Source organism: Salarias fasciatus, chromosome 10, assembly GCF_902148845.1.
Source record: "Salarias fasciatus chromosome 10, fSalaFa1.1, whole genome shotgun sequence".
Taxonomy (NCBI): Eukaryota; Metazoa; Chordata; class Actinopteri; order Blenniiformes; family Blenniidae; genus Salarias; species Salarias fasciatus.
In genome coordinates, this window is record NC_043754.1 from 7,266,603 (window position 1) to 7,278,601 (window position 11,999).

At 46.5% G+C, this 11,999-nt stretch overlaps 1 protein-coding gene across 1 annotated transcript; it reads right to left on the reverse strand.

Moving 5' to 3' along the window:
* Window positions 1-4,851: 4,851 nt before the first annotated feature.
* On the reverse strand, window positions 4,852-11,761 carry adssl (adenylosuccinate synthase, like). Its single transcript, XM_030101276.1, has 13 exons — window positions 11,471-11,761; window positions 9,709-9,811; window positions 9,012-9,080; window positions 8,876-8,926; window positions 8,729-8,795; window positions 8,535-8,642; window positions 8,156-8,237; window positions 7,759-7,885; window positions 7,515-7,669; window positions 6,593-6,717; window positions 6,412-6,509; window positions 5,654-5,803; window positions 4,852-5,556 (listed from the first exon to the last, which is right to left on the reverse strand). Exons 1-13 carry the CDS (start codon window positions 11,702-11,704, stop codon window positions 5,504-5,506), a joined length of 1,422 nt encoding a protein of 473 aa, XP_029957136.1. The 5' UTR covers window positions 11,705-11,761; the 3' UTR covers window positions 4,852-5,503.
* Between the last annotated feature and the right edge of the window lie 238 nt (window positions 11,762-11,999).

The following is an 11,999-nucleotide window of genomic DNA, read 5'->3' on the forward strand; positions in this document are numbered from 1 at the left end:
TGGCTCAGACCGGACCGTCCAGCCCAGACGCTGTGTGTGTGTGTGTGTGTGTGTGTGTGTGCTTACCTCAAAATGAAGGAATCCAGAGCGCCAGCAGCTGCATGAGGAGTGTCTCATGAGTTCAGGCAGCCGCATACAGGCAATGTGTGTGAGCATGTGTGTGTGTGTGTGTGTGTGTGTGTGTGCGTGTGTGTGTGAGGGGGGAGGCTGGTGCTGAGTGCACAAGAGAGGAAAAGATACCCAGTCAAAATGACTTTTTATAGAGAGTGAGAGTGAATAAGAGAAAGAGAGAGAGAGGGAGAGAGAAAAAGGGGGGGGGGGGGGTGGAGCAGGGCAGATGAAGGTGGAGATGAGGACGGAGCGGGGTTTGTCTTTTTTCTTCCAACACGTTCAGTTTGAAGAGCAGAATCAGACTCCAGCAGCACGCTTCGCATCCAGCTGCCTCGCTCCCTTCACTCTGGAGCTCTGCTGCCGTGTTTCTCCTCCTCCATGTTCACTACAGTGTTCATCAGAGTGTGTGTGAAGTGGGAGCTGCAGCGGCGGTCACGTCTTTGCATCTGCCTGCGATCAATTTCTGCATTTCATTGAGGTTTGATCGGAGTTACTCTGCAGATACTGCAAGTGGAAGAAAGCACAGCCACCCTCGGTGTGTGTGTGTGTGTGTGTGTGGGGATGAAGCTTCTCAGGCTGAAATGAGTCCTCACACATCAAAAGTAACTGTGAGGTCAACATATTTTGCCGTTGCACATTTTCTGGTTCCTGGCTGGAGAACAGGAATTTTTACCCAGTTTTTGAATTATTTAGACACCACTGCAGATCGGTCAGCGGTCTGAAGTTCCATCAAAGGCAAGAGTTAGCTGAGTTATACTTTTAGTAGGTCCGGGGAGGTTTCATGCTTTGTTCTGTCATCTGATCTGTTGAAAAATAAAGAAATAATACATGTGGACTGTTGTGGAAAGCTGTGGAGGAAAGGGTGTATCCACTAGTGCAGCCGAAGCTCAGGCTCTCTGCGACACATCCTCCAGCCCGTCTGCTGCAACATTTAGAGGTTTCACGGAAGATTGTCACTGCGAAAACTCAGCCGTCATAAATATCCTTTCTCTTTGGCCTGAATCAATTCCTTCAGTCTGAGTTTTCTGTTTATTTTAAGACACGGAAAGAAAGACATCTTTCTTACATGGAGTCTGGCTTATAAACAGGGCGTCAATCTGAACACATACAAGTGTTTACATGATGCAGTTTAGTCAGACTCATGTCAGTGCAACTGCAGCGATATCAGCTGTGTGTAAATACGTGAAAATAACTGATCAGGTGAAGCAGTTTCAGAGAGTTAAAGAGGAAGAGTCTGACACAGTAGCTGATGTACTGCTTTGGCACAAGTCGCTTTTTTTTCATCCTGGAAGTCGACTAAAGTCTTTGGCAGCTGATCTGAAGGAACTTTCATCCACAGCGGCGTGAGCCGGAGCTCTCGATACGTGACCAGCGTCACGGACTAAACACGCTGCTGTTTGACCGAAGAGCACCAGTGAGCTGCATCTCTGTCCAGTCTTATAAAATAACACTTCAGTCTATATCCGTGACTTGAGTTCAACTCAAAATCCTCATGACAGTTCTTAATTTCATGCATTGTGAAGAATTCATAGAAAATGAAGAAAAATGAATCTTGGGTTGTGAGAAGAAAGAAGTGTCCACATATTTCTGAACAAACACATATTTTCTATCAGACTGAGGTCTGAGGACTGGGCTCACCAATCCACAACTTTAACTTTGTTGGTCTGGAACCAAGATGCTGCTCGCCTACTGATGTGTTTTGGGTCTTTCTCTTATTGAAACACTCATGTCAAGGACATTTATCGTGCTCGTTTGTATGTATTCATTTCACCAGTCAATGCACGAATCAAAGAGCGCTGCATAAACCCAACATCAGGCTGATTTTAAGAGTGAAGGATTTTTGCAAAACTTCTTTCCTGTCCTTGATAGTGTGAGCTCAGATTTCTCAGACTGAACTGGAGGCCAGATCAGATATACTACAAAAAAAAAAGCACATTATTTGGCTAAATTACTCTTATTACTTCAAAGATTACATATTAACACAAAACAGCAAATGGTCAGCGCAGCATTTTTTCCTCATGCATGAATATACAAAAATTAACAGGTTCTCCCTTTGATTTGACAGCATTTTATGGTCATACTTTATGATTAACAGGCTGCACAAGGAATTCAGGACATATTATCGAATCAGAAAGCATGATCATTAACATAACACCAAACGGTAAGAGTTGTTTAATCTTCACATGAAGGATTTGGGGAAGTGATAGCTGCAGCTTTGATAGTTTAAAAGGTTAACCATTTTCACCCACAAAAAAGAGATCCATCAATAACAATGTGGAAAATTAATATCGGAATTTAATCTTCTGGGCTTTGCAGTGGTAAACAGTCTCACATCTCACACTCAGAAAGGCCCTTAGTTCGAGTCCAGACTGAGATTGTGGAACTTTTCTGCGTGGAGTTTGCATGCTCTTTTCATGTTTGAGGCTAATTGGTGTAAATGTGCATAAAACTCATCCCATCAGCCTAATTTAAGTTTGGACTCAGCCTTAGAATCAGGAAAAAAATCGAGAATAATTAAAAATCAGTAACTTTGCCATGTATGATTCCGACATTTTGTGAAATGAACTCCTATTTCAGGGCATGCTGCTGATGGAGAGCTTCACACGCCGCACGACGAGCAGGCCAGCACCTCAGGGCAGTGCATTAGGATGTAATGCATTCTTATTAAGCAGCACCAGTCCAAAGGGGCGCAATGTAAAACGAGAAGGGCTCCATCTTTCTCGGGCTTTTTCCTGCAAATACTCGCTGCTCCATCCGCCGAATTGGATTTATTTCATGCACTCACCAAATAAACTGTTAAATACGTTTAGCTCCTCCAATTCAATCTGCGTGAGAGCCGCTGTCTCCCCGTTCTCACTAAAATCTGAACGCCTTCCAGCCGCGGGGAGGCAGACGCCTTATCCGCCTCCCCCCCCCCCCCCCCCCCTCTCCAGATGCATAAATCATGACACGCTGGAGCTCCAGGAAGATTTACAGAAAACAGAGGAAAGATGACGAGTCATTGGAGGAGAATTAAAACGAATCGCTCCGAGAAGTTTACAAAACACACGAAGAGACGGTGTCTCTCCCACAAAACATCCCTTTCTCAGTGCGGTATCAGAAATGACAGGGTCATTCTAAAAGGCCAATTCTGACGTTTTTTTCCAAAAGCTGTGGCGTCAGTGGACTCGCTTCCAATTCATTAGATTATTCAAACAAATTAGATAATGTACAAGTCCTTACTTGTTGTTGATTGATGGTAAAAATTCCGATCATGGATGTGGAAGGTCCTCAACTGAGGTCCATGTCAGGTTTGAGGCGCCGAAGGTTGACTGACCTGCTGATGAAGGTTCTCACAATTACCAGTGGAGGTTGGTTGGTAAATAAAAAGAGAGGGAGGCATGGGGGCAAGCAGGCATGAGGAGGAGGAGGAGGGAGAGGCCTTCACCGATGTTATGAGCACTTTATTTTCAATTAAGGCTCGGAGCATCTACTGTCAGCTCACTTTCGCCCATTTTTGATGATGCAGGGACTTTGCGGACTGGAAATTGACTGGTTAGCACACGTCTGCAACTTTGGCCGTTTAAGGGAAGAAGCACCCTGATGGAGCGGAGAACGGCTTTCACAGGACGGTGTCACCGAAGACAGCAAGCAACGTCGTCGAGCTAACGCGAGACAAATTTAAAGCATCAGATTGCAGGAAATATTAATCGATGTCATGATACTTTTAATTTCAACCCGAAGTTAACAAGATCCAGTGGTTTCTAATTTGAAACAAGCTGCTTTATTTCCACATTGTGCTTTGTAACAGTGGTCAAATGACGCTTGACCATCTAAACCTGGGGGGTCAAACTGCTCCGTTCACATCCCGATATTTGTGTTGTCTTGTCTGCTACTACTGGAAGAAAAAATTTTTTTTTTTTGAAATTTTCACAATGGCCTTAGTGGTTGTTTGGTGGGCCGGTTTTGGCCCCTGGGCCTTATGTTTAACATCCCTGATCTAAACCAAGGAGAATATCATGAATCTCGCTGTTTATTTCAGACAAACTGCTGCACAGAAACCTGACTGGTTCCTCACAACTGTTGAGATGATCCAGTCTGCAGGACCGAGTGGAGTGTGTGTGTTCAGACGAGAGTGTGTGTTCAGAATGGAGCGAACCTGCATCGCTCCAACCATGCAAGAACTTCAACCTTGACTTGTGTTTTACAAACCGGGACTGCAGAGATTACCACCCATCATGAGGAGGAGAGGCTGAAAGCAAAAGTGTGTGTGCATGTTTAACGCATTAGAAACACTGGGAGTATCTGGGAAGCCCTGCTACACAGTTACATCTCTGATCGATGTGCCAAGGAGCCCACTTTACACTTTAATCTAATCCCCGCAGGTCCTGAAAGGCTTTCAAACAGCGAGAGGAAGCCGACATAACTACAGGCGGCGAGGAGCGGGACCAACGCCGCGCGGCGACGGCCGGGTGGGAAACGGAGTCCGGCCGCCCTCACGGACTACAAAACACCGGGAAATCATTCTGCATTCTGAAAACGAGACATGAACCCACAGTAAACTTTACAGTTTCCTTTTATTGATAAAAGCAAAGCGGAGTTTCTCGTTTCCATCATTAAAACGACGAACGAAGCGTGGAGATGACCTCTGTACATTGCTGCCCGCCCTTTTTACATCGACTCAAAAACTACAGATAATCAATGGAGGTGAAAACACGGTAACTTCCTCTTTTCTCGCGCCTCTGCTTGAAGCTCTACATGTGCTCCTGCGATCATCATAAAGATTTAATTCTCTCTTCTTCTTTTTTTTTTTTTTATTTTTATACAAACGTAACCACTGAGATGCTTCAATGTTTTCAGAATGGTGAAAGATAGAAAAGTTCACACTCACACTAAAATCACACGACGGCTTGGTTTTCCATTTCCTTACAAAGTCTCAAGAGCTTTTTTATTTTTATTTTTTTTTAGCGTTATTGTAACTTCCTCCTAATGCGAAGGTTAAAAAGTGTGCTGATCAGAAGAGCTGACACACGGCAGGACAGGAGGGAAGGTTTTGGCTAAAACTGCACGTTATGCTGATGTCTCACTCTGCTTTAATTCATTACTTTCAATCACTAAGAAAAAAAAAAGTGATTAAAAAAAACTGACCTACATGTTTTGCAGCAGGTTTTAAAAGATAAACACCCGAATAAATATAGGAAACAAGAGGTGGAATGCATAAATTAAAGGTGTGAATTATTGAGTGTGACACACACACGGCTACTAAAAGGTTTCTCTTGTCGCTCTGCTGGTGAAGCAGCTTCCTTTAGGAATGAGTTTGCGTTGTGACCTCCTCGTCCTCCTCCTCTTCCTCCGCCGGTGTGACAGGCGGCTCCCGTCGACGGCTGCAGGTATGGAAAAACGTGCCGGCGGCTCAGAACAGCTTGATCATGCTCTCCCTGGACTTGCCGACTCCCACCCACTTCACTGAAACGAGGGGAAGGAGAGAAAACGGAGGCAGAGGTTGAGACGGGCAGCCGCTGGCTCCGGTTCCTCCGTCGCTGGAAGGGATCGCTGCACCGACCTGGCACCTGCAGGAAGTCCTCGATGAACTGGATGTAGCTCTGAGCCTGAGGCGGCAGGTCCTCGAAGCTGCGGGCGGCCTCGGTGCTGCAGCACCAGCCGGGCAGGGTCTTGTACTCCACCGTCACGCGCGTCAGAACGTCCATGTTTGCTGGAAACATGAAGGAGGGGGAAAAAAAAAAAAATGAAAAAGAGGATCAGAAGTGACTTCTACTCCAGAAGACAGCAGAAGAGGAAGCAGCCCAACTGGAGTGCAGCTGCAGTGTTTAACGGCAGAAAGGAGGAAGAAGCGCCTTCACGGCCCACTTCATTAGCTCGACAATTCAATTTGCTCCATTTGGCTCAATAAACTCCGACATAAAGAGGAGAAACGTGCTGCGATACAGATTTCTGAAAAAAAGCCCAGATGTTGCGTTTCCTGCGAGGAGAAAAACAGCTGAGCCTCGTGAAACACGGAAGGCATGTTCGTTCACCTGTCGCCACAGTAATGATCGCTGGCGTGAAAGCTTTTACCGACACTTGCAGCATCACAGATACCGACACTGAGAGCTAAAATGACTAAAACATATTGAATGATGGGAAAACTGGGGCAAGAAAAAGATGATTTCAGCAGATCTGGGATGATGGATTAAACAAGTAAAGCACTCAAACACGGTTAAGTCTCAATTCAGTCACTCGCTGTTGGAGCTTCTTCTAAAATCATGTATCCATTAAATGTCTTTTATCACTTCACCTGTTGGTATGGTGGTAGTTTCGTACCTGGAAAACTTGGCAGCGGTTGTCCATCAACCTTATAGGCCACGCCCACTTTAATCTCGGGCAGCGCGTCCAGGATGTCGAGCTTCGTCAGGGCGATGCTGCAGAGAGAGAGACGTCTGATTTAACACCTCGGTTCCGGACCGACTGATGAGCGCTCGGTAATAACACGGCGGCGCCTTACGCGGAGAAGCCGTTCACCATGTGAGCGTATCGGACCAGGATCAGGTCCAGCCAGCCGCAGCGCCTCCGCCGGCCCGTCGTCACGCCGAACTCCCGCCCTCTGGACTGTAACAGGTCTCCGGTCTCCTGGATGATTAAAAAAATGCAATTCATTAAAACTCATGGCAAACACTCCCACACAGAGAAATCCGTCAGTGAGCGGAGCCTTTTATTGATCATGTTCCTTTCTGCTGTGAATTAGTCGCCACTGTTCTGATCAGATTCTACCAGGGATTAAAGCCGAGGTGCTGAATCAGCGTCAGAACTCTGGGCTCAATAACGCTTCATCAGAAAATATCCAGTCAGAAAATTACACCAACTGGTGTTTTTAAATGGAAACATTCACACATAACGTTCCAATATTGTTTACAGACTTTATTAGTTATTTCGCTTCCTGTGCGACTAAAACACATCATGTTAAAAGTAGTTTATGCTTCGGCAAAACACAAACTTGATCTAAAACACAAACTTGATCTAAAACTCAAAGCGACGACGATCCCTGCAGCATGCAGAGTGTATCGGTTTGATATCGAGACATCCACACACACACTGCCACATTCCATTACTAAAATTAGATTTCTTTCCTCAAATTGCACATTAGTTGGGTATCATTACAATGTTTGCAGCATGATGCAGCCAGAGAGGACTGCTGATTTTCCAGTAACACCCAGCAGCTCCTTCAGGTTTCTATCAGGATTTCGGGACTTTATCCGACCACAGCTCTGCCTTCTGACCTGCAGCGGGCTGCAGACTCCCTCCAGACGAGGAGGGGAACGGCGCTCACGCACGGCTATGATGACAGCGTGTGGATGTGGAGCAGCGAGATCGATCCAAACTTCATCAGCAAACACTGAAAGGCACCATTTCAACTTCTTTCTACTCACGTTGTTTTGCTCGGTGGGGAAAGCGCCCACTCCCACCCGGGTGGTGTACGCCTTGACCACGCCGTACACCCGGCCCACGTAGGACGGCGGCACGCCCAGCCCGGTGCACACGCCTCCCACGGTGCAGTTGGAGGACGTCACGAAAGGATACGTCCCTGAACACAGAAACACAGGTCAGCCCGGGCGAGCGGCGGCGGCGGCCGCTCGACACAGGCAGGAGGAGGAGGACGCTCCGGCGGCCGACCGAAGTCGATGTCCAGCAGGGCGGCGTTGGCTCCCTCCACCAGGATCTTCTTGCTGGGCCCGGTCAGAGCTTTGTGCATGAAGTACACGCCATCCGTCACAAGAGGGCGCAGTCGCTCAGCGTATCCCTGAAGAAACAGCCAGGAAACAAATTCAACACTCCAAAACCAGCGTGTTATCTTTAACAGTCATTAATTAACAAACTTTAAGGATTATTTTCTGGGGCCTAAACTCTTCCCAGATTAACTAGTAGGATATGAAACATCCAGACCTCTGAGGAACAGGTTTGCTCAGCTCATTATTCAGATTTTTTTCTTTAAAAACTGTTACTAAAATATGCAACATAACCATGACTGGTTTTGTTTTCCTCGATGCTCTGCGTGATGAGCCGATTCTACCTTCAGCTGCTGCAGCTCGCTGTCGACGTCCACGTTCAGGTTGGGATACATCGTCAGGAAATGTTCGGCCAACATCCGAAATCTGCAGCGGTCAGAGAGGAAGAGTTAAGAGAATGAAACAAAGCTGTGCTTTACAGAGAGGCGGTGCAAACCGCAGGCAGCTGAAAACACAAACTGATCAAAAACATGTTGACATAAAGTCCAACAACTACAGACATGAGGCTAATTTTACACCAAATTATCACAAAGTTTATACTTTTTTACATTCATGACAGAAAATGAGTTCAGAAGACTGCAGATAGAAACAAACGGATCCTGATCTAAAACACCGGCTGCTCCGCTCACATCACAGATCCACACGTAACAAACTCGTGCTTACTTTTCCTCGAAAACCTTGAAATCTGAGACGAGGTCGCAGACCCGCAGGCCGTTCCGAGCAGCTTTGGAGGAGTAGGCAGGCCCGATGCCCTTCTTGGTGGTTCCCAGACTGCGTGAAACACGAAAACAAACTGAATAACTAATCTGTAATCACGATTCAAGCTGCCGTTTCTAAACACGTGTTGAAAAGTTTACTTTTTTCCTTCTTGCTGCTGTCGCTGCTGCTCCTGGATTCCGTCCACAGCCTGGTGGAAGTTGAAGACTGGAGGCGGACAGAAGAGGCGTCATTGGAGGGCGAACGGCTCCACGGCTTCAAATTCAAACAGGGTGAAGTTTACTCACCGATGTGAGCGCGGTCGGAAATCTTTAACCTCTCCTCCCATCCTTGTAATCCTGCGAGAAGCAACAATCAGCGGGTTGTAATGAAGGCCGCGGTGTTATCGGGAATATCTGAGTGAAGGAAGAGGTGAAGCCTCACCTTTCCCTTTGTGCAGGTTCTTTTCAGCCTCTTCGAACAGTCCTGGAAGGTGAATCACGACTCCATTTCCTGCAGCATGAGACAAAAACCTGTAAAACCCTGCATGTACTGTGGCAGAAGACGGTCCCGTACGGGTCTACGCTCGCAGGAGAGCCTAAAGACGAGGACAGGGTGTCTCACTTCACACAATCTGACAAACCTGAAAAACTGTGCTGCGAGTTTGACGGCGTTTGTCTTCACGATAATGTTTTAGTCACTCAGTCTTCAGCCTAAGGCAATCTGAAGGTTTGAAGCTACTGGTCTGAGCATGTTTATTTAAATAACGTCTACGTGTTTCCTCTCTATTCATTTCCTGTTTCTTCACTGACCAAAGAAAAAAAGAGGAAATAGGAAAACATGCACAATAGAAACCAAAATAACAGAGTCACAGACTTCAGATATTTTTAAATTTTATATACAACCTGCTTCTTTCCTCAGAGAAAGAAGGTGACGGCTGTAAATGGATGTTCCATCTGACTTAACAATCAGGGTCATATCCTCAACTCCACATAAATAGAGATAAGGAAGTCTTCAGTCGCTCAGATGTTCAAATCAAAACAGGTTTCATGCTGATGTTTTACAGCTTTACTGCAGCATTTATCTTCCCGCCATCGGAGCGTTTTTCCAGATCAAACCTGAGCGCCGCGCCGTACCGTACCTATGAAGGAGACGGCCTTCTTGTTGAGCACCCCGCTGGGCAGCAGGTGGAAGTCGTACTCCACCGAGTCCACCACCACCGTGTGTCCCGCATTGTTTCCTCCCTGGGGACAGAAAACGCAGTCAGAACGGAGACAAGGCGGCTCGCTCAGGACAAGCCGCGCTGGAAGAAGAGGACACAAAGCATTCACAGTGAGAACAAAGAGCGGAATGATTCAAAACCCGCAGCAACACGGCAGAGCATCAAAGAGGAATTCAGTCAAATCAATTCATCCAAATGAAAATCCAGCGTACAAAATGGTTAATACTTGATCACAAACTCAACTACAGACAGTTTAGACTCATCAATCAGCCTTAAATGCATGTTTTTGAAGTGTGAGAGGGAACTGGAGCGCTGCACACCGCTGTGTGAAAAGAGGAGTTGGATTAAATGTATGTTCAGTGAAATACAGTGATATTTGACTCTTATTTACACATCTGTGGCACTGAACTAACACTGAATGTGTGAAACGTAGCACTGCATGGAGTGCTGATCTTGGTGCAAAAGAATTCAAGGAGGGGAAGGTTTCTATTTAAACACAGTGAGTACACACCTTTGGTTGGATGATTAATCATCAGAACATTTAACAAATCAAACAGAGAGAAAAGGGGCGAATTTGATATGGAGGCACTACTAAGACACACATGTAAAGAGAAGCAACCAAGCTTCTGCAAAAAGATTAAATGAGCCCGACTGCAGTTCAGTGGGAGTGTGTTCACGTCCGTTACATTCGGTCCATTTGTGAGATAATGAGCACAGCCAGCCAAGTGCTGCTGTGTGCCCCAAACAAGTGGAGCTGCTCTGTTTGGAAAGTAGGTCTCAGACCCTCCAACGCTAATGTGGCTTTATTGAGGTTCAACTGAAGTCCAAGCTCAGCACCAAACAACAACAACCAAGCTCTAAATGGATCAGACAGGTCACAGCAGGCAACAAGCAATTCTATGCATTTCAACAATGTTATATAAAAGCACAGGAATGGAAATATCTGTTTAGCTTGACTTTTTTTGACAGTTTCAGGTTTAATTTAATTATAGCAAAGAACAAATATTTACATCACTGAAGATAAAGAGACATCTCGTCCCTACCTGTCTCTGTATTGTATTAACAGCTAAAGCTGTAAATTAATTCCTTGTTTGTTTTAAGTGACATAAATAACACTTGTTATTAAGTCATAATTACATATTTCATTAATGAATCACACTGTTTACAGGAGCAACCTCAGGTTGGCTCAGCTCCAAACAGCTGCTGAACTAAAGGAAAAGCTGATGCATCTGAAGCTCACGTCTGGTGACAGCAGGCAGGTGAGTTTAAATGACTGACAGAGGAGTCAAAGTCACATTTTGGATAAATGCGAGTGTGTTGAACGCGAGGAAGAACAGCTGCCGGCGGCGGGCGGCGCGAGTTACGTAACCCCGCATCGACTAGATGTTATCGGCTGTGACTGAGGGGAACCATCACGGCTCCGCGGGGGCTTCGAGGGGGCCCACCGTCCGGGAGAATCCGCACAAACCCCCGTTAGCCCGGTCTGCTAGCATCCCTCTGTAGCGCCTCAACATCCGGGAGGTCACACAAGGTTGTTGACGCACGCGCCGAGTCATGAATATTTAACAGCCGCTCTTCTACGGCCGATTCCATCAAAACTGCTCAGGAACATTCACGTGTGGAGAGAGAGAGAAGCTCGGCGCCGCTGTGGAGGATTATGGAGGGTGTTATTTAATGTTACCTGACACCTGCAGACGATATCCGCATCCATTGCGAGCAAGTCCACAACTTTCCCCTTCCCCTCGTCGCCCCACTGCGCTCCGAGCACCACGGTCACTTTGTTCTGCGGCTCCTTCGGGACGCGGAGCGACATGTCCTGCGGGCCGCTCTCCCGCGGCCGCTTGACGACCGGCTCGCCGTTCAAGGACGCGGTCTCCTGGCCGTTCAAGTTAGCCATGCCGCTGTTGGATGCCATGCTGCCTCCGCCGCCGCTGCTGCTGCTTTCCCGTACACCGGAAACTCGTTTTACCGCGTTCTCTGCTGCACGGGAAGTGTTCATCCGCAGCGCCGCCGCTAGAGGGCGGTGTTTCCATAGTGTTTCCGCTGATAGCTCTAGTTCTTTTAGGTATAAAAATACGCTTGGTGACAGTGTGTTCAAAAACAGTTCTCTTGAATCATCTATTTTATTGTGCATCATAAATCAAATCATGCACACAAAGTGAAAATTATGTTATTAAAATGCTAAATAAACCGAATTAACGCTTTTCAAA

Bases quoted from the DNA above. Each gene is read 5' to 3' on its own strand.
- adssl (XM_030101276.1), bottom strand. From the start codon at position 11,704: ATGGCATCCAACAGCGGCATGGCTAACTTGAACGGCCAGGAGACCGCG. The intron at 8,927-9,011 runs GTGAGGCTTCAC...TGCTTCTCGCAG, and splicing joins GAACCTGCACAAAGGGAAAG to GATTACAAGGATGGGAGGAG. The intron at 6,718-7,514 runs GTGAGTAGAAAG...TTAATCATCCAG, and splicing joins TCCCCACCGAGCAAAACAAC to GAGACCGGAGACCTGTTACA.